Below are 25,449 nucleotides of genomic sequence, written 5' to 3'. Positions count from 1 at the left end.
ACCTATGGCATAGAAAAACTGCAACCGAAGTTGGTGTGTTCCATGCTTACTGCTACCAACCTGCTAGCAACCAAAGCAGTCGCAAGGAGGTTTTTGCCAGCCGGTGGTGGAATATTTATTATGCCCTGGCTTTAGCAATCCATTTGCATCCTCCTTCAGAAGCTACTTGCCAACTGGTCAAAGACTACTCATTGCTCCCACACAACCAGAAGTTGCAGACCAGTTCCAAGGACTGTGTGACCATCCCTAGAGAGCCAAAATTGGGACTAATCATGGCTATAATTGATGGTAAAATTGTCTCCATGATTGTCATATATAGATGACCCTTTCAGAAATAACAGGGCAGCTTAAAGTACTTTATTACAGTAATGATAATCCAGGATATGCTAGTTGCCGAGTCCAGATTCAAAACACTAAGATGGTGCAAGAAAACGCTTGTGCTTTTCAATGGGGTTTTGCTACTCAATGCTTGACGTCACGGTGGCTAGGTCCATCTCTGATACTGTCTATCATTTCAGATCTTTTCCCCATGAACTGATATGAACCATCTTAGTTGTTGCAGAATTCTCCAACATATTTAAATCCAGGATTCTTGAGAGCCAGGTTCTTCTTTTTGATCACTGCTAGCTAAAGAGACAGAATATTAAATGGACATATGCATAAGACGGAAAAAAGAAGAGATTTAACTGTAGTCATTCCAAATGTGGCCTGTATGTTGCTAGCTAAAGAACATTTACATCTGTGTAGTCAGCACATTAGCTATACTTAAATTTAAGTATATAATTCAAGACAGAAATTTGCTTCATGTTCAGTCGGAATTCACTTTTTCAAGCAACAGCTATGAAGAAATCCATTCACAGCATGATGTCAGGACATGATTTAACACACACTTTCTAGGGATTTTTTTTTTTTTGAGAAAAAAAATACACACATTTAGAAAAATACCTTTTTAAAACGTTTGTAATAATAGAAAAATATGTATTTGTACACTGAATAAAGTTGTTAATATTTATCAGAATGTAAACACAATAACTTTAGAAGTTTGTTAAATTATACTGTAGGGTGTCTTAACCCATTTAGCAAACACTAGCACATAGTGCCAGACTAGCAGGGTTACCACAGACTTAGCCTTTAGCATCATAGCGGATAACAATGTAGGCTAATGATAAGAGAAAAAATGTGTAAAAAAAAAACCAAAAACCTGACAGACTGTTACTCACATTTGTTCATGCCTTGCATACAACTCTCCAGGGTTTGAGAATAAAGTTTTTTGATGTTAGAAAGCTCCACAGAAATAAAGAAATACATTTTCTGGAAAGTGTTTAAGAAACATTTGGAACATTCAAGCTAGCTACAGCGTTTGCTGCTCCCATGGAGTGTGATGCCAGGAAACTTTAATAACAGCCAATCACATCACAAAACAACTTTAACAAGCTCTTTCTGTTATAAAACTTTTAACCCTGATCACTTTTACTGTTTTATGAGCGTGTGCCCACTTAGCCTCTAGCTAACCAGTGTTAGAGGTTTCACCATTTCTGAGCTAGACTCCACCTTGCTTTCCGTTCACCGACAATACACACAACTATATCCAAAAAGTGCACTTGAGACTTTACTGCACCCGGAAACAGGGAACAAGAATCCCCCTTACATAAAAGCCGAACTATCACGGGCGACATATTTTGCCACATAAAAATATTCAACTGAAAACTTGTTCTCACATTTTCATATAAAACAATGTTTATTTTCACCATATAGGATACAATTTGTATCAACTAAGAGAGGTGTCATCAGGCTACTTGAAATTAAGCTAACCAGGCGAGAGAGTTAGCTTTCCAAACAGTTCCTCGGGTAATAAAAATAACCTCACTGGCAGAGATAGTAAAAATAAATTATCATAATTTCATTCAAAAACACACAGCTCCAAGCAAGCTGCATTAAGAAGACACAACTTAAAAATAATTTTAAAACACTAAAAATATATTTTAAATCCCCCCCGCCCCTCGATTTTTGGGAGAAAACAGGCAATTCACAGAAGTCACCTTGGGCACTGCAAAATTATTATGAATATAAATATATAAATAAAAAAAATATGGTTAAAAAAGTAAGGATAACTGGAAACCTATACGAGCCCTGCTGGTATTTAAGGAGGTCTGTGATGGTCAGGATCAGTTGAAGTTATTAAAAACTATTTTTATTGTCTTTTTTTAACAGAACCACAGACTTTGAAACCAAACATGAATATCTCCTGAGAAAAAAACCCTGCAAAGTAAAAAACTACCATGGTCCAAAATGTAGTTCAGTGGTGATGTAGTGATTTTAAGGTTATGATTCTCACCCGGTGCCTGTTTTGTTTTTTTATTCAATGTCTCATAAACTAAAAAAAAAACAAAAAACTGTGGATCTGTGCAGTTAACACAACTGTATGCAAAGCATTAGAGGCAGATAAACCCTCCACCACTGATAAACGATACCCCGTGTCTCACATTCACAAACATTAAGTATAATAAATTAACACATAATTTAAATTAAAACAATACCAACAATCTGTTCCCCATAAACATTTCCAGTTGCCACACTTTGAACCTGATTTAGCACACTGATATTGTTTAGCGATGGAAAGGAACAGCGCGTGATGAACCGTGAAGTCAGCTGACAGGGCTATCCTAACAGAGGAAATAACTCTCATTCAAAAGTGAACAAGAGCTTGGGGTTTTCAAGTGGAGTTTTTGCTATCTTCTTTTGTGGGTGCTGGTTAAGTTTCACTTCCTTGTTGGGGGAAATCCACAAAATCTCGCAACAACTGATCTGCCACCTGTCAGCACAGAAAGAAAGCCGTTTGTTGGGCTTACTTGAGCGTCAACTATGGTCGGGCTGTATTTGCAATGTGGCAAATACGTGCGTGCCACGTTAATGCTGAAAATGTTAGAGCTACATACCCAATGTTGTCATCTCAGTGACTAAAAAAATTAGAAACAGAGAAACAGCGCAAACGGCTATAATTATACCCTGATATGATTGCCAAAAGAAATGATCTGAAGAAAAAAAAAATAACAAAAAGTGCAATAAAACTAAAATAATTTTAAAATTATATAAATAACTTAAATGTAACAAATAAATAAGTTTAAAATCAACAATACTGCCACCCTTGAAACACCTTAAAAGCTTCCCTAAATACAGTGCTGTTTTGACTCATAACCAAAAAAGATGAAACATGCAGATGCACCCCTACCTTTTCCTATGTTACGTTCAGAAGTAGCAGGCATATTTCTAGAAAAAAAGTATGGCAATTTTGGTATTTCTCTGTATAATAATAGCATTAAAAAGGCAGCGTGTTAACAGCTGAAGGAGTCTCGTATCTTGTGATTTTGGTTTCTGTATGCCCAACTTGACTTTTTTTATTAAGCTTACAGAGGATATCCCCGCAAATACGAGTTTAGTTAAGATGAAAACTTCACTGTGTTTATTCAAGAGCTGTGCTGTGACTTCTCCATTAAAATGGCAGCTGCAAGCTCCTGAGCATCCGTCACATGTGGGTTCCTGGTCATTACCATCCTCACCAAATCTGGAGGGAAGATGCCGCACAAGTTAACAAACACCCTCTCCCTAAGGTCCTGGTATCGACCCAAGGCAGTTGGCTTTGCGTGCTGGGTTGCTGAGGGCATGTGGCTCTTGTGGGTAGGGACAGATGGAAGAGACTGCTGTGAAAGCGATGGAAGACCTGGTATTAAAAGGCCATGTGGTGATGAATGAACTTGCTGGCCCCAAGGAGAGTGTCCATGGACTTGTGGAAAACTCTTATAGGAAAACAGATCATAGTAAGGCTTAGGGGGTGGCTCATAATTAGGGTCCCAGTTCTGCTGGTGCTGAGGTTGTTGGGTTCGCACAGAGTAGTTTCTTCTAGAATGAACTGGTGAGCCTTCACACACTCTGTCCTGAAGCCCATGTTCCGGCCAAAGGGAGCCCACCATATTGTGGCCTCGAGGGAAGCTCTGAGACCGGGCATGAGTAGTGGGTGTTTGGGGTGGATGTTGTGGATGAGGTGGTTCCCCTGGAAAATTGGCGAGCAGCTGAAGCTGTTGCTGGGGTTGGATGTAGACAGAAGCGGTGTTGACGTGATGTGGCGAAATGCGAGAGGCGACAGATGCTGGAGTATCTTCTATGCCAAAATCACGTTGTCTCCAAAGTCCTTGAGGATGGACATAGCCACGAGGAGAATGCTGGCTCAGACTAGGAGAAACACGGCTTGCCTGGTGAGGGTACTGGCCAGAGTAGTGATGATGATGGTGGTGGTGGTGGGGATGATGGTGATGGCACTTGGGGCTATCATCTAACACGGGAGAGAAAGAATCTGAGCTGACACTGCTTTCACTGCTACAATCTGAAGCCAGTGAACTTGTGCCGAGCTCACCTGGAAAGAAGCATTCAGGAGTCTGTGGCACTACAAGACTGAGTCCCGAATAAGCCTTTACCACAGAGTTGTAGCCCACCACTGGAGAACTGCATCTGTAATAAGATTCAGCTTTGTTTGGTCCTGAAGCCCCGGCAATACCGGAGCTGCATCCAGTACTTCCAGCAGGGTGTTCCCATCTTTCCAGATGTCCCGATGAAGGCGGTCCCCCTGGAGCAGGATGTGCTACAATGTTATTGCTACAGCTGCCACTAAGACTGCTGTTTCTCCTCTGTTCCTCCACTTTGGAACTGACCTGAGTTTTGTCCTCTGAGAGCTCACTGAAGGAGCTCTGAAGGCTCCGATTTGGCTGTTTCTTTCCGGTATCCCGAATCAGCGGGGCCTCAGCCATTCCTTCTGATTGACCATTTTTTTGGCTCTTCGCCATCAGGGCATGTTCCAGCAGGCCTCTTGAAGCTACTGATGAAATTTTGGCACTGGCACGGAGTTCATCTGCCACAGCTCGCTGGGGCTGACTACCCCTTTCAGGGTGATAAAACTTGCACTTGTGGCCATATGTGCACTTTTTTCCTAATGGAAGAAAAAATGTGAAGTTTTTTTGTCATTGTACTGGAATAAAAAGCATTTATTCTCGTACAATTTTTTATCTAATTCCACTATGCAAGAGCAGACATCTTCTGCAGCATAGCTGATAAGCATGCATTTGATAAGAAACATAACTAAACATTTTTTTTATTACCATAAGGACATGGCTGCTTTCTATGTTCAGGAATAACAGGCCTCTTTCTCAAGAAATTCTCAAGACTAGGTCCATGGCGTCCCAGCGGGTCATCAGGTGGCATGAATCTAAATATACAGTTAACAGACTGAAATTAGATGCAAATATTGAGTTCTTTCAAACACAGACATAAGTTGAAATTCTCCCTTTTTTTAACAACAAATTGGTTAGAGTAACACAAAGACAGCATGTTATTTAGTATGTTCAAAGGTGCAGGGAAACAATGACGTTAAAAGGAAATCCAACAGATTTGCTTCTTGTGCTGGTGCGATATGCTTACTTGTCATTTACAAACGAGTACATCAGCAGGCGCTCATCTATAAATTTCTTCCACTCTGGCTTCTCATTTGCTAAGTCACGGTAGTTGTCGTTTGAAACAATTATACCATCTGACTCGTAGGCCAGTTTGACGATGAATCTGTCATCGTAGCAAACCACACGACGTCCCTGAACGCGTCGTGATGGAGTGAAAACCAAGATCTTTTCTTTCTCCAGACGCCGCAGGATCTCTTGGTCTGAACAAGGAGAGGTGCAATAGTTAAATATAGAGAGAAAGACTAGAGTTAATGGATAATAGGAAATGCTTCCAAGAGCAGGATATTAAATCACATCCTTCACACTGTTGTTATTCTGGGACTTTCAACTGTGACAACGACTGTAATTTTTACCTGTGATAAGAGCATCAGGTCGCGACTGCTCCTTTCTCCAAGCAGGGACAAACACTGTGATGTCACGGTGGCCTCGCTCCAAGAACCAATCAACTGCTAGCTTGATACCTTGGCAGGAAAAAACTTCCTTGTTCCCATGACTACACAAACAGAAGGCAAGCATCAGCCACACAGCTAAGATTAAACTTTGCCTGTTTGCTTGTCATAGTCATACTGTCAGTATGGCAGGTTTTTCATGTTTTTTGAATTATAATCAAGTAACACAAAAAAAGCTTAGAAGTCAAACTCTTGAATTAGGCATCTGAATGTAGAGTATCCTCAGGTTGATATTGTTGATGAAGATGTGTTTTTGCATTTTACTAATGATTGTAACCATCTGAGGTTTAAGGTTGTAAATCCAACCCTCAGAGAAAGAACTGTTTTTTAAAATAGTTGTCTTCCCTGACTGCTGAGACTTTGAAAAACAATTTAGCAAAAACAAAAATTACATAATCGTATTACATCTTCCCACAATGAACAATTGTTTCACTTTGTGTCACTAATTACAAACCAGTGATACAAACTACAAAGGCATAGCATTAGTTCACACAGGCCACAATCTCAAGCTCAGCTAGAATTAGCTGATACCCTTCTATGCATCGAATTGGCAATATAAAGCACTGCAAGCCACTTTGCAACCCATCTGTATTCCAACTCGTTTCTTAGTAAATCTGATTAAATCAATCTTACACCTGTTTTCACCGATGTCTCCTCTATTGCATGCCGGAGTCTTGCTGCTTGTCTCAGCATGTATAGTATGTAACATGTAACTAACATTAATAGTTTTAAACTGATATCTTCTTAAATGGTTTTGGTAAAAACTGGATTTACAAAAATTCAGAAAACTAAACAATGCATGTTTTCAACAAATAAGCATTTCTCTAAATGTGTGTTATATGGCTTTCAGCTTAGCTATATATGTTAGGCTCTTAAGCCTAATATAAAGTAATAAAGCTACACTCTTTGTGAGGTAAAGAGGTAGATACATGAAAGCAGAACAAAACCCTAGTATATTCCAAAGCTTCTCCTCCTCACCTCATGGCTACATTGCTTCCATCCACAACAACAGGTCGCAGGTTTTCTTTGTCTTCTAGCAGGTGGGACCGGCACAGTAGCCGAGAAGAATCCAGAGAGGAGTTGGAGGTGGAGGACAAAGAGGACGAGGGAGACTGTGAGACAGCTTGACCTCCTTGCTGATCCATCTCTATTTTGGTTCCCAGTTTAACCAGCTCTCCCAGTATATCATTGATAAGTGCGTCAGGGCCTAGTTTCCTCAGGACCAGCAACACTAGCTCTTCGGGGTAGCCTAGTTTGAGAGCGAACTCCACCTTCGTACGGCAGTGTGTGATGGGGTCAGTCAGAGATGTTTCCGGGGGGTCTCCAGGAGATGTATTTGGTGCCAGGTCCAGCCTGACTGGCTGAAAGACTGAGGACTCCTCCCTTTGGTGTAGGTGAAGCTGATCGTGGTGCGGTGTTTTAGAGTCAGAACCAGACCCGGTCTGGAGCCTTTCATCTTCACTGTCAGAGATAGCACTCTCTTCAGAAAAGTTACTGCAACTGCTACTGCTGCTTGAATGAATGATAGAGCTAATGCCTCTGCTACCAGCAGTATTGCTGCTTTTAACAGTGACACCCGCTCCTAAATTCCCAGCCTGCCGTTCAGCACCTTCCACGTGTAGGTAGTCCAGATCCAGCCCTGGGCTGAGGATGTGGCCTGTCCCATCCTCCAGATGGTCCTTCAGGCCCATGAATCCTTCTCATACATCCAGCTCCACTACCTCCGTGACCTCCCAAACACCTGACTGACCCCACTGTTACTACTGATACTTAACTCACTTACTAACTAGTCCTGTGAGGGTACCTGGGAATTAAAACATAAAAAGGAACTGGTTAAATTCTCAGTATATACTCACTTGTCATGTGATACCATCACATGAGGACACAGGGCACTACACTGCATTTATGTTCAAATACAGAAACACTCGTGGTCAGTACTCCATTAACTTCTACATAAAAAACAATTGAAATGTCATAAACATTAAAAACCAAAAAATCTGTTTATCTAAAGTATGGCCCAATGATAATAAAAATTCTCCCCAGCAGCTGTAAGGGTATTTTATTCTGCTTCTTCCTCCCATCTCAAGCACGCCTCTTCTTCATCAAAAGGAAAAAAAAACGCAGGGCCCAAAGCAGCAACACCTCCTCTGCCCTGGGATGCGTCTTGACAGAGTCTGTCTGCTCCAATAGCTAATTTGCATATTAAGTTCTGACTGCAAGATTCAAATGAAAAGCTGCTGATGGTGCACGCTTTATGATGCTTAAAACATGCAGGCTGAAAACTATCTTTACCAACTTCTACTGATTTGCATTTTAACAGTGATGAGTTGTGTTGTCAAACAAATAACAGCTCTGGGACAAAACGCTAAACACCTTCCCCTCGAGCAAATGAGGGGAAGCCAGCACAGACGTAATAACTGTGCAGCACGGGCAATTTTCATCTGCTAAAGAACAGCAGCACTGTCAGAAACACTGTTGAATCATATCCAGCCCTCTGCTTAAGGCATTTTTAATTCTTCAGTTTGATACTTTACGATTTAAAGCACCTCATTTTATATGTACAGAGTACAAAACTTGACTCTGTCATATGCAGGCATTCTTATTCTTATTGACATATGCATTTTATTTTGTGAAATACATTACTTTACATTTTGAAACAACAGCTCAGTGAGAAATAGGCCAACGATCTTGCCATATGAAACACTTCATTGCTGCTTCACACCAGTAATATAAATAAAATAAAATAAAATAAAAGCCTTTTTGGCCAACAGGCAGATTCTCCGCTTACCTAATCAATGCATGCACTAGCTGTAACTTCTAAAATGGGATTGACATTGTTTGTCTCCTCATATTGTGGTGACTTCATACTCAAACATAGAAAAGCGCTTCTTCTTGATACATCATTTCAAAACAAATATGAGCAAAATTCATTCATATGCGTTTAGTGATTGCATTCACTAATGGAAACCGAAATGAACGTGACGACGTGACGTTACAGTAATTACAAAGATCTGCAAAGTTTGTGGCAAGTCATCGGACACGTTTTGTGTGATAACTCAACAGAGTGCGTTAACTTTTCTGTCTCACTGAGTAAGTGAGAAAACCCACTGCAAACATGATTTTATTGTTAGCAGCCCTGTTTGGCACATCTGTGTCCTCAGAGTAAAGGTAAGAATAAGCTGTCATACAGAATCAAATGCATTTTTAACTGCTTGGCACATTTTGCACATTCAAAATCTAAACGTGCAGCAAGAAAAGGTACAGCCGAAATTTACAAACATGAGCAGCCAACAGGAGATTAACTATAATTAAGAATAATTTATGAAAAAAGCCATGGATATATGTATGATAAATTAAATCCATTTTGACTGGACAAAGCTAATGTTAAGAGGCAGGAGGTGCTGGCCGTGACATGAGTCAAAAAACACATTTTCCACTTATTTCAAATCGTCCTATCAAAATCATAAAAAGAGGGCTCTTTCTGACACAAACAAGCGTTACTGTTACAGCTGTGTGAGCTACCATGACAAAGAAAAATTACAAACTGCCCATTAACACAAACACAGTACATGTTTTATGTTTTCCAGTTAGTTTACTGATCACCGAAAGCCCAGAAGAAATCCTCACAGTTGGACACAAACTACATTACATAAAGCTGTACTTCTATTTAAATCCACAACATAAAATCTTAAGTAATGTTTATGAAATTCAGTCAGTGATACACCAGCTAACACTGCAGTCAGTGTTTGTGTTTATGTGGCCTTCCTGAATGTTTCTCAGTTCCATCTGTGGTAGCAAATGAGAGAAACCCCTAATGTTGCTCAGAACCTCTGAGTGTGGCCTGCTGGTTGTGTGGGGGTGCACAGACTGGCTGAAACAAAGAGTGATCTGTAAATTGTTCAGTGACCACTTTAAAAAAAGAAATTAAATGTCTTTGTTTACTTCCAGTGTATTCACACAAAACATCCACTAAATTACCGATGCTTTTGGTAGCTATAACCTCATTTTGAGTTGACTTTAAATGTTGCTCATTTCCTCAGAAATACTATGTCTTTTTTTTTTTGCCTGTCCCGTTTGGTTCCTTTGCCATCAGAATTATTGTCTAAAGGCAAAGAAAGATGCCCAACGGATTTACTTTACCAAATTGACCATCCCAGCCTTGCCGTAATGGTCCATTTGATTCACCTTTTATTGTTTATTTTATTTATTTTTTATTTTCACTTGCTAGATACGGGACAGACTTGAATGAGGAAAAGAAAGGGGAGAAAGGAAGAGGGGGAAAAACAACGGAGAAGAGGGACGGGGATAAAGGGCAAAAAAACAAAAACCAACTAAATAAGCAGACAAAAAAAATGCATATATCAATCACCTGGATCACCTGTTGAGAAAGAAAAAAAGAAAACAAGCAGAAGAAAACGAGAGCAATACAATAAACAACATCACGATGATATATGGGAATATAACAGTAAATACTAAATATTAAACATTACTGTGCAGCACGTAAGATCGACAGCGCACAGTGTGCTTTGAGGTGGGAGCCAAAAAGGGTGTAGTTTGTGTCTGTGGACCTGTGAGCATGGACGCGCTTGTTTTTAAAAGGTTCCTTCATGTAATGATCTGCTAGAGGGTGTGGGGAGAAATACTATATATCTGGTTCCATATTTTTATTTAGCATACTAAATAAGCCTGGCATATTTTAAAGTTCAAAATAGTACCTTTATTTGATAGTGCTGGATATTTAATATTCTTAAATCACACTTACATCACCCTCACACAGCTAAACATGAACATTTGAAAAAAAAGAAAAAGAAAAGAAATAAAGCTGTCCAGCGCTCAGAGCAAGCCACCAGCTAGCTGCTAGCAGCCTCGGTATGAGCAACGGAGGCAAGGTAAACATTATGGAGATGAGTGAAAAAGAGAAAAGTTATAAATATATAAAGATACTGAAAAATAGTGTAAGCACCTGACATTAGTTTTCTTAAGTAAATCTGCTGCACCAGCTTTTGTTTGGTAAGGTAAAATATGTTGGATAAAGGTGGTTTAAAGCAACTCTTTCATTTTTGCACATAGCATGTAGTTTTTAGATATTTAAGCAAGAAAAATATCCTCTAACTTACTCAAGTTTAGGGGGAAATAAGTTATATCCAGTGAAGTTTAATATTTTACATTAAAAAATGCTGTTTGTTTGTATCAGCAGATCACAAAAATTGTACAACTGAACCAGCCAAGAAAAATAAAATCAACTATTTACGCTCGGCCTAGTTCCTGCCCTTCATAAACAGCAGGTTTGTACACCAGGTGGGTGGGGCTTCTTCAGCCCAAGCTGATTGCCAGAGATGACTATTTCATATAATATCCACTCTCACTGACATACAGATCCAAGAGTAGATAAAAATTCTGTGAATCAGAGCGTGATGCCTCATGTTTGGTTCATATTGAACATGAACATCCACTGTTCTAGCACAATATATATGAAGGAAAGCAAGAAAAAGCATTGTATACAAATTACCCGTTAACCTAGTTTAGTCTTGTTGGCTTCATGCATAAAAAAACAGACAGAGCCAAGATCCTCCTTTGAGGGTACCTCAAAGGTACAAAAAAATTTATCTTCAAACAGAGGCATAGAAAAAGGAAGTGACAGTTGAAAACCAGTCATATGATGACTTGCCTCAACACCCCACCTGTAACTGGTATGATGTGGACAGAGTGGGCCTGCTTCAGTTTTTAGTGACAACGGTTCACATCACAAACAAATACCAACAACTGTGTGTTTGCATGTAAGGTTGTTTATCTGTGGAAATACCCACGGAGGGTACTTCCAGTGCATGAAACTGCCCTGAGATCTGTGAGAAGTGAACGGGAATGTTATTTACAAGTTTGGTGCATCTTCTTCAAATGTTGTTCTTCAAAGTACGATGTCAAAAAAAAAAAAAGATTTCTGTGAAAGAAAAATACTCTGTTATGCTGCTCTGGACAAATAATGCAGATTTTTTTTATGTGCTGACACAAGGTGAACAAATACTGTCTGGTAGCATTGGAAGACTTCAGTTCACTTCATGAAGCTGCTCCTCATACAAGACTGAACATTTATTTCAAAAGATACATTTTTTCACCAGTTGTTTGCAAATCACTTCAAAAGAGCTACTTCTGCACTCTGTATGTGCTCCTATTTATGGTTATAGTTTAAAGAAGAATTTCTCAGATCGCACGCTAAAGCACCGGAAAGCAGGGGCCTCTTAATGTCCCGACCCCCGACGTCTAAGCTGCACCGCCGCTGTTTTTCATCCTGAATGCCACAAGAGAGCCGGAATAATTTAGTCCAGCAAAAAAAACAAAAAAAAAAACCAGAAAAAAAACAAAAGAGGCACAAAGGGGAAGAGAGCGAGAGTGAGTTTGTGTGTGTGTCGGGGGGGAAGAAGTGTGTCTGGCGTGCCGTCCTTCAACAATGCAGCTGCCACACAATCTGTCCTCCTGTGATGGGAGTATTGTTCTCTCGGCCCGAGCAGCATGCACAGACGGAGGCAGGGGCTTTTTTTTTTTTTTTAAACCCATTCACCCCCCACACCAGCACATCAACATGCAAAGCATGCCTGCTTATGCATCAGCCGCGCGGACTTCAGTCGCAGGATGCCAGACGGAATCTGAGGAGTCAGCAGAAATGTGAGAGTGACACAGCAAGTGTGAAAACCCACTTATAAGGCAGTCCGGTGACATGTGGTGTGATCTCTGCACTATATACGTGTGCCATATAAAGGAGTGTGAATACACAAATGTATTTGCATGGAAGTTTTTGGGAAAACCAAGAGGAAAAAAAAAAACTCCAATAACTCACGAGGAATGCCATTAGCTGTTCCTTGTAGTATTTCTTATAATATTTCAGTTCCATTTTAATGTTACTTAATACTACACAAAGACCTGGATGACAATTAAGCTATTATAGTTTGTGTTTCAAACATACTAAATACATAAATAAATAATATCGCTGGTGGATTTGTACAATATCTGAAAATGTCCAGTTAAACTTTGAAGCACTGAACAGCAGCATCTATTGCTTCATTTAGTTTTATAAGTGTTGATGCTGTGGGTGTGGATCATAAACCAAGAATGCAGTTCAAGAGTCCTGTACAGCAGCAAGAAGTGCTACAAAGGAGACTTTTGAGTACGTTGGAAGGTGTTTGTATATCTGTCAGTCTTTGGTAACATGACAGCGTCACCACAATGCAAGATGCAGTCGCGATAATTCACAGGTGTGCAGCCGACATGAAAATAAGAGTGGGTGTCTTCCAACAGCTTAGTGGTTTCAGAGCTGGCGTGATCCCTACACATGCTAAACTTTAGTTTTGAATGAACTTTCTGTTCACTGCTGTCTATCCGGAATAGCCCATCTTGAAGTACAGAAAACAAGCAATTGTCTCCTGGTTAAATGTGGACTTGGTTGTAGGGAGGAAACTCAGCCTATCAGATGACTGTATAGTGTTAATATACACGGAGAGAGTTTACATAGTTTTTATATTTAGTTACAGGGTGAGTTTTTTAGCTTCTGCCACCACACAGTGTCAAATCACCAACCTTTTTGTTCTTTTCAGTATGAAATATCAGAGATGGGTGAAAAAAAATGCAATTGCTGGTGAATACTGTTTTTGTTGAGCAGCCATATATTACAAGATGAGCTGCAGTGACAGATTAGCTTAAACCATTTAGCTGAGCATGCATAGCCGTTGATTAGTCTCCTAAAAAACTTAATTACATGCATCAAAATCTTGAAGAACTGTAACGATCCTTTAAGTCCCTTTGGATAAAATAAAGAAAGAAAGAGTCTCACAAACTGCCAGCTACCGTGAGTTTTAATTTTGAGTGTGTATTTTATTGGAAAGAATAACTTGTCTACCAAACTTCGGTGAGTCAGTGTTTCATCGAGGGGAAGCTGAGAGTCTTTCCATACTGAGCAGATGCTGCAGTCTGCACTTCGTTGACCTACCCTGCCCATCCTGACAGTGGTCTGTGCGTATCATTATATGTGTTGTGATCCCGGGTTAGCCCCCTTGGGTGTGGGGTGGAAGGATGAGCTCCCCTGAGGAAAGACCCCGACCAGTCCCTCAGGGCCACCGCATGGCTGCCATTTGCCGGCTGAGTACAGCAGTGACCCAGTCTGCCACGCCAGCGACCGGCTGGGAGGGGGACAAAGAGGGTGCGGAGAGTGGGGGTGGGGGTGCATATAGGATTGGGGGAGTGGTGGTGGGGACAACAGATGCCTGCTGAAGCCACAGGGGACCTCCCTGAAAGCATCCTGTTCCTACACCCTCCCTGACTGCAACTGGTGGTGTCCAGATTCATCCTCATTGATACATATCACCACTGTCTGTCATGTGGCTTTTTCTGGTAGCGGACAGCACTCGGTTTCACCTCTAAGCTGTGCAGAGTCTGATTCTGCCTCCCTCGCTGCTCAACTAAAGGCCATCATACGGAGACATTTAGTGGTCCAGACCCTGCTAACGTTCGTCAGCACATATGATAATCTATAATTTGTTTACATTAATTTAATTGAAGTGAAACCTAACCAATGACCCGTTGAGGGGGAAACCCAAGGAATCCCCCAAAGAGCCCTGATTTAAAACCACAAACGGCCTTGTCTTAATTTCACTTGTGAGCTCAGACTGTGATGCTTATGTATACGACAACCTTCCAGAGTGAACTGCGCTGTCCTAAAAATCACACTCAGTAACTAACAGGTATTATTAGTCTATAAATGTCCCCGTTTGAGCGTTACAGCAACAAAGACTGTGCAGCTTTAACTGTTGTAGTATTACAGCACGTCTGTTCACTGGTCACATATGTTTATCATTAGGTTATATGGTTACAGAGATTTCATGATAAAAAAAAAGAGTGAAAAAAACCCATCAAAATACTGCAGATAATCCAGGATGAAGTATGACAGCAGTGTTATCAGCGCCTTTAACGGGCCAACGCGAATCCAAGCTAAACGCACAAAAGTAAATTAGTAAGACTTACCGAACAGTTCCACGAGAAACAGCAAGGCAGTAAAGCACAGAAGAACCAAGAACTCCTACAAAGTGTCTCCTGACATGCTACTCTGGATCATATCAGCAACAAAGCACAAAGTGGGAAAGATTTTAAAAAAGAAAATGACCCAGTAAAGTGGTGAGGACTAAGCCCAGGAGTATGGCCCGATTTTCTTTTAATGGAAAAAAAGGAAGTTAAATGTCTTGTATCCACTAGAGAACTGGAGAAAGCTGCCAGTCCAAGTGGGGCTGAGCAAAAAATGAGTTTCCTGGTCGAGTCTGGCAGCAGTCTTAAGTGATCAACCATGAAGTTCTCCTTTTTTTTTCTTTTTGTTGTTGCAAAGCAGAGTGATGTGTCCTGAAGCTGCAGGGCTAGCAGTGTTACTGACAGCAGATGGAGTTTAAGGCACCTACCGTCCCCTCCTCACTGTGAGTCTGCCCACCAATACGAGCACAGAAATCTCCTCGCACAGCTCACTTTCGTCTCTTCACCAAATCTCCTTCTGTACACATGCCAATCACCCCCCTCTCCACCAATAAAAAAGGGACTGTGAGATGTAGTAGGGTAACTCCACCCCTTCCCAACCCCTCACAGACACACGCACACATCACCAGACCATCCGCAGACCATCAGCCATGAATGGACGAGAAGGCATGAGTTGACAATAGAGGGGAGGGGGATACAAAGGAGGGCCCTCAGCGGGCAGCTGCACACGGACACACCGTCCTTAGAGCTATTACACCCAGACACACACGCACATGCACTCACAAACACACACACACAAACAGATACACAACAAGAAAGAATGAGTAAAAAAAAAAAGGAAAGAAAGAAAAAACAGCACCCAGAATGGAGCCCTGCGTAACACCTGGCTCGGTGGAGACGGCTGTTGCCTTCTACATCTTTGTTTCATGGTGGGAGGACTGGCTTGACTCAGACAATGACACAATTATGTTAAAAGTAGTGTGTGCTTCCCAAAATGGGTGTCAGGAGTGTGATCGCCTACGAGTGCGTATGCATCTCTCTTATGGAAAGTTAGCAGGTGGGGAAGGAAGCTGCAGTGAGCAAAAGACACCAAACTAACGCAGTAAAAAAAACAAAAACAAAAAACCCCCAGCCATTACAATCAGGAGGAATTTTTCAGTCTCAAAGGAGGTCGGGCTGGACTTGAACAGCTCAAGTTAACCAGTCATTTCAAATTTAGATAGAAAAATATTTATGATTTTATTTTTCCAGAGAATAATAAAAACACATTTTAAAACATCCCGTGAACAAACGTAATCTTTAACAATTTCTGTGTGAGGTTTGCAAACACCTAAGGGGAAGATTGTGCTCCTGAGCAGATTAAATTCCTTTAATCTAAATGTAGATGTCAGCGAGGGAATGTTGATTGACATATAAATAACAGACTGTATACCAGAGTCAAAAACTGAAAAGTTAAGCCAACCGGAGGTATCCTTAATGACCAGCAGGGGGCGACTGCTTTAGTTGCAAAAAGACTTCCAATTGCGTAGAAGTCTAGGTTAGAAAAAAGACCCCTCAGCTCCTTTCATCAGCGACCATGGTTCAAACATTCCTGATCATTTTATGGGCTCAAGTGCTATTTTCACATCACACTTTTTACACGTGCACGTCATCTATACACATCTGGCTAGCAAAAAGCAAAAGATCTCAGTTAGGTCCTGGGAGTAGACAGGATTTCATCCGATATAAAAAACTCTGCCAAATCAAACATGGTGGAGCTACCTGCTGTGGCAAGCCCTTGTAAATAAGGGAGCAGCTGAAAGTAGCTTTGTTGTTGAGATTTGAGACGTTTCATAATCGAATTTCTGAAATTCTTTGATAAAAAAATCTCAATACCAAATCTCAGGTCTTTAAATTCAAATTGAACCTCACGTAGTGGAGCTTTGACCTTTAATGGCTCTTTGATCAAATCTGTCTTGTCTCGTGTAGAGTCATATGTGGCATGTTTCCATTTGAAATGCAGTCAATATTGCCAGCGGACGACAGTCAGGAAGATGTTCCAGCTAAGCCCACACAGTCTCAGTGGAAAGTCATTTATGTGGCATGCCACTCATAAAGCTACACTAACAAGACACTCGGTTAGGTGCATACTACTAGTCCCAGGTTTGATCGTATTTTGCTTTGAGAACTTCATAAATTTTTCATGACTCTGCAAATTGAATTCTTGTCAAATGTGTGTGGGAATGTGGGAAATATAGAAGTGCGCTACTGAATTGCAATCTGATGTGTAGGTCTGTGTTCTTAGTTGTTGTTTTTGTCTGATCGGGGACTAAAAATGAAAAGTAGCCCTTTGGCTAATTTTGTGGATGCACAGCAGCCACCTGCTGTTCAAACCGTCTGTTTTTGTGGGGCAGCCAATTAGAAGAAAGCTGGCTCAAAGGGTGGGGCGTTAATACTGAAGGGCTTCAACCTCTACACCGGGAATGTCAAATTTCATATTAGGGGTCAAATACAGTCCACCTTGATCTTCAAGGCGCTGGACCACTGAACTTCCCACTTCTATCAGTGTGAAGAAGTTTAACCACATATTAAATCTTTGACACAGCTTAATATAAGAAAAGGAAGTGCAACTCCAACAGTATGTCCTAGATTTTCCACATAATATAAGAAATTTTCAATGACGTTTTTAAGAGATGTGAAAAATTACAGAAAAAATTACAGTAGCTCATTGTGCAGATTGTCCCGTAACTATAAAACAGAAAGTTTCCATTAATTCACAGAAAATGTTGTTATTTGGAGACCCATTGTGAAAAAATTGTCTATAGTCAACAGTGAAAAAACTGGAACTTTTCTGTTATTTAATTTTTTGTCTTGCTTAATTACTGTGGTGCAATATGAATGATCATGTCTCTGTAAGCAGAAAATGCTGAAAAATGTAACTAAAATATGTTAAAAAAGTCCAAAACTTTATGCCCTCCTTCACATTTTCCAAAGTGTCCAATGCAACAGATTCAAGTCTTTGCCTGGCCAACACCAATTCTGGACCCCGGACCTTATGTTCGACACCCACGCTCCACCAATACAAGATAAATAAAGATTACATTGAACTTTACTTTATTAGAGCCCAAAAGTAAAGATGAATAGGTCTCCTTTCATTTTCTTAATTCTCTTAATAAATAAAATAACGACAATTATTACAAAGACGATGCTTTCCCGTAGCTGTTTCTAGTTCGTCTGTCTTCCCCCATCTCGCATACTTCTTCCCAACACCATCCACAACGTGCGTCCCCCTCATTCTTTGTCTCAACTTCTCTAAGTGACCCTTATTTTTTGTTTTACTTTTCGGTTGGCCAGTTAATCTTCTGTCTTTTGTCTTCCAAAAACAAAAAGAGAAAAAATATATAAGGCCCCCTTTGCTTGCTTAGGAAAAACCCATGGTAAACAACTTTACATGTGGTAAACATGGTTCTTAATCCAGGAAAATTACTTTAAATTACTTAACATGAAAAGCGGCCAAACCTGGCTCACTTGGAAAGTCCAGGCCATGCAAAACTGTTGGCCTGCTCCCATTGTTGTCTAAAGCCTCAGAATTTATCCCTCAGGGTTGAGCACTCGCTATGTTTTTACAGTAGGCATCACTGGTTCTTTAAATGCAAATCTGACCACATCAAGCAGTAATACCTGTTCTGTGTACGCCCATGATAAACACAGGCAGCATAATGGTGTCACTCCCTCTACAGGGAAGACTTTAAAAAGATGTAGGTGCAGAGTTTGTCAAAGTTTCAAACAAAGAACCCTCTGAGTCATCACAGGCATTAACTCTGAATCTGTCCCTTAAATAATTTTTTTTAATTTTATTTTTTAAATGTGTGTCAGTTAGACTGATTTTTTTTTCTTTGACTGATTTGAGTTGGAGTCATCACCGATGATGACTGAAACCTCAGATGGATAAAGGTGTGTTATGTGCTGGCATCTACATATCTGGTAGTTATAGTGTGAAATGTGGACTTCTTCTGCTAAAGAAATGCTTCATTGTATTATCCATTGTCTAAGCCGTTGGTTCCCTTATGGTGTGAATTGTTACTGTACTGTCTACTGTGTACACGCTTTGAACACACTCATTTCCTCAAAAAACAAAAAAACTCTGTCAAACAGAGCCCCAGTCCCTTTGCATGGTTCCTGGATGATGGGAAATTCAAAGGCCCTGAATGACAGCAAGGATCGTATGCGGCGTTAGCCATCATGATTCACCAGCACAGATGATTGGCGATGACCTTTAGAAGAGAGAAAAAGTATCACAAAGGCAACTTGTCTTAAAGTACAGCTAGTCTGGGGATGTCAACAGCCCCTACGCCGTGAAATCTCTGCGTTATTGTAACTTTAAGCGCCTTGGAGTCAACTGTTGTTGTGATTTGGAGCTTTAAAATAAAACTAAATTGAAATCTGAGATTTATCCTCCCACATCTTTAAGGGAAAATAATAATTCAACCAATCCAGAGGCTACTGATATGTTCCGCCCTCCAAAAGAACATTCCCTGACAGGATTAACTTTATGCCTAAACTGGATCGTAGCTTAGGCCCTTGCAAACATCTAGGATGTTTGCAAGGGGGAAAAGAGGCCAAGCATACGTAAAGAAAGAAACCTCCACAGATGACAATGGTTTAATTGTTTTAAACAAGGTTTAATTGTTTTAAACAAGGTTTCACTTCAGCAAAGTTTTTTGTCTGTTATTGCTTCTGTGTTCCCTGCAACAAGTGCCAAGCTTAAAAACCAAGAGCAGAGGAGACCGGCTGTTCCACCCATTTCTGAAACAAGTGACAGTTCACACAGCTACAGCATGTAGGTGTGGCTCTGCAAAGCTCTGTTTAGACACTTGGGGACAGTTGGCGAACTCTAACCTTCACAGAAAACTAAAGAAGCATTTTTAAAAAACACAACAAACATCCCTTCAGATAAAAAGATGCTGCATCTGAACAAAAGGCAACACAACTTTGACCTGGATTATGTGAAACTGTTTGAGAAGGGAATTTAAGTCTGATATGCGCCAGCAAAAACAACCGACTCAAACGGGCTAAGAGAAAAGCAATCAAAAGCAGAACTTTGTGTGACTATTTACTGCAGATATGAATACACTGTGACTACACATTTTGGTTTTTCCCTTTTAAACCTCTGCACACAAAATGTTTGAAAGTGACTGCACAGATTTACTTAAAAGGATGCATCTTTCCAATATGGCACACTTTTCTCACATAAGTCTTTCCAATTCACCATAAAGAAAAACGTCCAATTAAATTATCTGAAACTTTTTTACTTGGAAAAACAAACTGCTTAGTTTCAAGTGACAAAAGCATAGCTAAGTATATCATATATCTGTGTATGCTGATTAGATGACTCACATGTCGGGGGGTTAGTAATTAGTAAAGTAAAGAAGGGCTCCTAACTTAACCAGCAGTATCATGTCTTTTAATTCCACAGTCTGATTTGTTCAATTATCACGTCACAGTTATTTGATTATCAGACTGATTTTCCTCTCTCTCTCTCTATCATCCACCCCCACTCCCCGCTCCCCTATGACTTGCAGTGACTCCTTAATTGGGGCTCAGCTGACAGTTTTTCCCCTCGGGGGAGCAGGCGCCATGTGGACCATCTGCTTCAAGTCGCAGGATGAACAGGTGTCCTGCTCCCGGCCGCCTGCCTGCACCTTACCAACCCTATCGAAGTGTAGCACGGCACAGTGTTGCGCGGTGTAGTAGCCGCCGCCGCCGCTGTGTACACAAGATAAATCCGAGTAGTTTTGTTTGACCTGAGCAGCATTTCTGCCTCAGACAAAGGAGGAAGCATATGGAAGCGCTACCTAATCTGACATAAAGATCACAGCCATGACAGTAAAGCCTGTTACTGCACGTCTGAGTCAGAGTTGTTTGGTTGATGCATCTGTTCTTAAAAGCATTTTGAAAATTGGGGTTTTGTGTTTTAATAAGCGATTTCTATATTGTGTCCATAATCCAGAAAATCCATATTTATGTTGTTCGTCTATATTCTACCCAGCTTTGGAACAGGATCTCACTCATGTGTGATAGTGGGTCACTACAAAGTGGTTCCTCTACAAAGGATTTCTATGGTTAGTTTGCGCTGAGTCTTGTTGAGTTTAAAATTCAGATAAGGAAATACAGACAAGAAGAGAACATATCAACTCTACACTGAAAACCACCATGTAAAACAGCGCAACTGGATGATATAACTATGGGTTAATACATGTCCCAACCTATATCTGGATGAATAACAACAACCGGTGATTGAATCAATATCAAAAGTGGCCTGCATTTCACAGGTACACATTTCCGATCTAATTCACCTAATTCTGCACCATCATATCCCACACCTTTACTATTTAAAACTACTTTTTTGCAAGACTAGGACTGTATTAAAACACATTTTACTCCTTTTTTTTTAAGCATTCTGCAGTATCGAATGAGTTCCAACAGGAAAATTAAAACTTCAACCTGGGTAAATTTAAACTTGAAACTTTTAGAGATGTCTGTTATAATCTTTGATGCTGCACCAAACATGCTGGTCTGCGTCGTGTGCGTTTCACTTCAGAGTTCTGGAGCTCTGATTGCAGATTACTTTAAATAACCTTTAACCTGTCTACACCACCCTGAGTACCTCCATTAAAAGATTATTTTAATGTCCTTGAACAGTGAATATCCAGTTGAGTCCTTTTTACTCTAAAATCAATGATCTAAGTAATCAAAACAAATAAGGACAGAGCAAAAAGGATAGAAATAAGTGTGGGTGTAAAGGTAATCCACGCTGAGGGCTGAGTAAGTGCCAGGAGCAGGGTCTGCAGCAGATCTTCAAACAGTACACTGGATAAACACTGATCCAGGCTGCAAGGATTACTCCAGCCCTTTAACAAGGCCTGAGGGGTGGAAACAGGCAGGGGAAGAGGTAGTCCAGCTGGTATCAATGACACACACGCGCACACACACACAATACTATGCTAACAGGCTCTACACATGCTGCTACCTATGAAGAGGGAAGTCAAACAAACCAGTGTGTGTCGGGTGTGTGTGTGGGGTTTGTGTGTGTGTGTGTGTGGTGGGGGGGGAATGGGATGGGGTCACTCAGGACTTTGAAAGAACAATAGGTTGGCCTTCAGGCCAGTGCCCTCTGGGTCACTTAAGGAGGCAGCATGAAAACATGTTAGAGCGCACACACACCACCTGCTGTTTCCTGCAGGCTTGTATTTGGTGTAATGGAGATGGAGTGATTCTGCAGCCACACATTACTGAGATTTACCACATAGCTGAGGCCAATAAAACCTCCATGGCAACTTGGCTAGCATCTTTGGAATTGTAGTTTTAAAAAGCACATTAGGGCCGTAACTGAGGATAATTTTCACTGTTGGTTTGTCAGAAAGCGGTTAAAGACTGAAACATACACTGGCAATATATTACTGCATCAGATTGAACTGTTTGCTGGGAAATTACAAACCAAATTATAATGGCACACAACACACGACTTGGCTACCAGCAAAGCTCGCCAGGACTCGACAGAGAAATATCAGCAACTGACACTGATACAGGTCCTTTTTGCCTGCAGGCTAATATCAGTCAAACAGTCGACAGCGGTGACCTGTCAGTACACCCCTGTTTCTAAAGAACTGAAAAGCGATGCTACAACATCCATATTTCTGTATTGCCAATTACCTGTGGCAATTTTCAAGCTTCTACCTGCAGACCTACTTCAGTGTTCCAAGTCTTTTGATGTTTATGGTAATGCTAGCGGGATTTTGAGTTCTTTTTCACTTTTTTCGAGCACTCTGTGAGAATTAGAAGAAAAAATATGGGAATGATCTGAAGCAAAACAAATTTCTTAATGCTACATAAAGTGAATCAGGCACATGTACACGGTGTTTCACACATAAATTCACAGCTCTGTGATTAAGTCATGATGGATCGTCCCCACAGGGCCTGGCCTATTGAGCACCGTTGTGTGTGTGTATGTGTCTACAGGGCGCTTTAGCAAATAATCAAATTTACATATATGCCTGCACATCCTTGCATGTGTGTGTGTGTATGCGGGGTCATGTGTCTGACTATGTGCAGGTGTGCGAAAGTGTGTGTGTGTGTTTGACATCAGGGCGAGTGCCGGGTCAGAAGGGTCACAGAGAAACAAAAGCATGGAGCAGCTCCAGCAGCTGCCGGGCCAAACGTCATCCACAGAGACCTCTGGCCTTACCATCACCCTTTCTTTTCAATGGGAGCGTGCCGTGGTCCTACTTCTGCTAACACATGCATATTTACACACACACAGACACACACATGCTCTGCCTGGCGGGCCACAGTCATGTCTGGAGCTCAGTGCAGCAGGCGAAGGAGGTAAAAGGTCATTTGGGGACATATGCAGAGGATGTATGGGTGCAAATCAAGTGTAAACCTCTGTGGCTGAAAAAGTGAAGACATCACTGTGCAAGTGCAAAAAAAAAAGAAGTTTCTCTAAAAGTCACACGAGTCTGCCTCCAAAAATGAGCCAGTCTTCATAATTCAGCATCAGCTATGCTTAACGGTTTGATGTAAAACTCTCTATAGTCTATTCCCCCTTCATAAAATCATCTCATGCACAGTAATTATATTTTTTTAAAACTACAACACAAGCAGCTTATTCAAATCACTGAGCTACATCTCTTTACTTGTGGTGTTGTTGCCTTCTGGAGCATTTTTAACTGCAATACTTGAAAAGGTTATGGTCTGCTGTGTGGTACATCCCACTCATGAAGTTTGTGCTTCAGTTGCTTTTTAAATTCTAATATTTTACACATATGTCAGTTTATGGCTGACATTATTAGCTGATAATGTCTAAAGATGGCCATTTGTCGCAAAACACAGCACTCACCAGAACCTAATAATTCAGGCTTCCTTCCTTCCTTCCTTCCTTCCTTCCTTCCTTCCTTCATTCGTTTATTAACGTTTGCTGTGCCCATCTGCAGTGTATGGTGCAAATGCCCAACATGATTATACCTCAAATCAACAACTACAAGACTCTTAAAATTATCAATCAATCAATCAATCAATCATGTCACAAATTGTGTAGAAAATCCATGACCTCTTCACAACCATTTGCCTTTGTGCCACTGTGTCACAGATCAGTTTTTCCTGTTCCTGCTCAATTCATCAAGCTCCCAGCTTAGATGACATGTTTGAGCACAAAGGGCTTAGTGAGAAAGTGAGTGGCAGTGTGTTTGTATGTGTTCACGAACAAGGAAACTGAATATACTTAATGAGGAATTATTTTAGTAAGTAAATTTTATCCCAACATTAGCTAATTATATTGTATACTGCACTTATGTCTGCAGACTATAAGCTGCACTGACCATGAGTTCATTCAGCACTATCACTTTACAGAAATATTTGGTTTTTTTAAAAAAAAACCCAACATAGAATAACTATACACCTGTCCCATATCTATTAACGATCTTTGGACATGTCTGTGATGCTACACCGACTTCATATTGATTTTACTAAAGTTAAAATATTTCCTGTGCATACTGTATTCTTGGTTCCAGTTTTTATAATGTTTTACTTTACTGATATCTTCTCTTTTCCCTAAATGTAAACTGCCAAGAATCAGTAAGGAATCTTTTGGTGCATTTTTGTTCAGGCAGTGTGAAAAGATTCATATATGATCCCTATTATATGTAGTATTTCATGATATAGTATTTCATTTCTTATGCATGTCGTTAATGATGACTATTCATTACTGTATATCTTGTTGAAAACAAAATAATGTCCACTTACTTTATCGTAGCATCCTCCCGTGTTGAATTCATTCTCCATCACATGTTACGACAAGTGTCCTTGTAAAAACTCTCATGGTAGTGCAAAGTTTGCATGCTGACGCTGCTGCTCTCGGGATCTCGTGGTTGTCAGAGAGGAAATCTACAGAACAGCCGAGCAGTGAGCGTTTCCTTGTGACTGCCTGAGAGTCTCCACCTAGCGGCCATGATCTGCATCTGCATGAAATCTGTTTCTTGCACTTTGCTCCAGAGACGATATTGCTACGCCTCACAGTCTATTGTGAAAGCATATTCACAAAATATGTCCCTTTATGCTCCAGTTTGTGCATTGAATGATTTCACACTATTTGCACATCAAAGCCTACTTAAGTCTATTCTTAGTGACAATGTGTTGTACTTTTCAGTGATGATCTCAATATTAAGTGCTTAAAATTTTGAACTGCTTTGTTATTACATGTAAAGTGTGTTCTTGAAAAAAATGGGCAAAATGTTTGAATTTCTTCTTTAATTTACCACAGACAAAAAGAAAAACACTCCTTACAGGGATAGTCTATGAAGGAGTTTCAGACAGACTTGATACTTCAACCATTATTTGGAAAACCTTTCAATACCTAAATTCTGGAAACATGACTACGTTTCCCCCCTAATACTATAGGTACTAAAGGCAGCACATATATTGCATACAAGCAATTTTTGAAATGGAAAGCTAAAGAA

General features: G+C 40.5%; 1 protein-coding gene across 1 annotated transcript; it reads right to left on the bottom strand.

Moving 5' to 3' along the window:
* Nucleotides 1-1,994: 1,994 nt before the first annotated feature.
* Nucleotides 1,995-24,835, bottom strand: LOC147310956 (putative ribonuclease ZC3H12C). Its single transcript, XM_086265561.1, has 6 exons — nucleotides 24,737-24,835; nucleotides 6,929-7,754; nucleotides 5,855-5,994; nucleotides 5,467-5,701; nucleotides 5,148-5,254; nucleotides 1,995-4,978 (listed from the first exon to the last, which is right to left on the bottom strand). The coding sequence occupies exons 2-6, from the start codon at nucleotides 7,639-7,641 to the stop codon at nucleotides 3,465-3,467; spliced, it is 2,709 nt and encodes a 902-aa protein (XP_086121687.1). The 5' UTR covers nucleotides 7,642-7,754; nucleotides 24,737-24,835; the 3' UTR covers nucleotides 1,995-3,464.
* Nucleotides 24,836-25,449: the final 614 nt, after the last annotated feature.

The sequence above is a fragment of the Aulonocara sp. 'chitande type north' Nkhata Bay genome, linkage group LG16, assembly GCF_057382095.1.
Source record: "Aulonocara sp. 'chitande type north' Nkhata Bay isolate Kocher_YH1m ecotype deep benthic linkage group LG16, A_spYH_male_GT1.1, whole genome shotgun sequence".
In the NCBI taxonomy this organism is placed as follows: Eukaryota; Metazoa; Chordata; class Actinopteri; order Cichliformes; family Cichlidae; genus Aulonocara; species Aulonocara sp. 'chitande type north' Nkhata Bay.
Note: the sequence above shows the minus strand (reverse complement) of the source record. Positions and strands in the feature narration are given on the sequence as shown.

What these genes read in the sequence shown, in the direction of transcription:
- LOC147310956 (XM_086265561.1), bottom strand. Translation starts at nt 7,641, where the DNA reads ATGGGCCTGAAGGACCATCTGGAGGATGGGACAGGCCACATCCTCAGC. An exon ending in GGAAGCAATGTAGCCATGAG is followed by an intron (nt 5,995 to 6,928) that starts GTGAGGAGGAGA and finishes CTGTTTGTGTAG; the next exon opens with TCATGGGAACAAGGAAGTTT. An exon ending in AAAGCAGCCATGTCCTTATG is followed by an intron (nt 4,979 to 5,147) that starts GTAATAAAAAAA and finishes TTCTTCCATTAG; the next exon opens with GAAAAAAGTGCACATATGGC.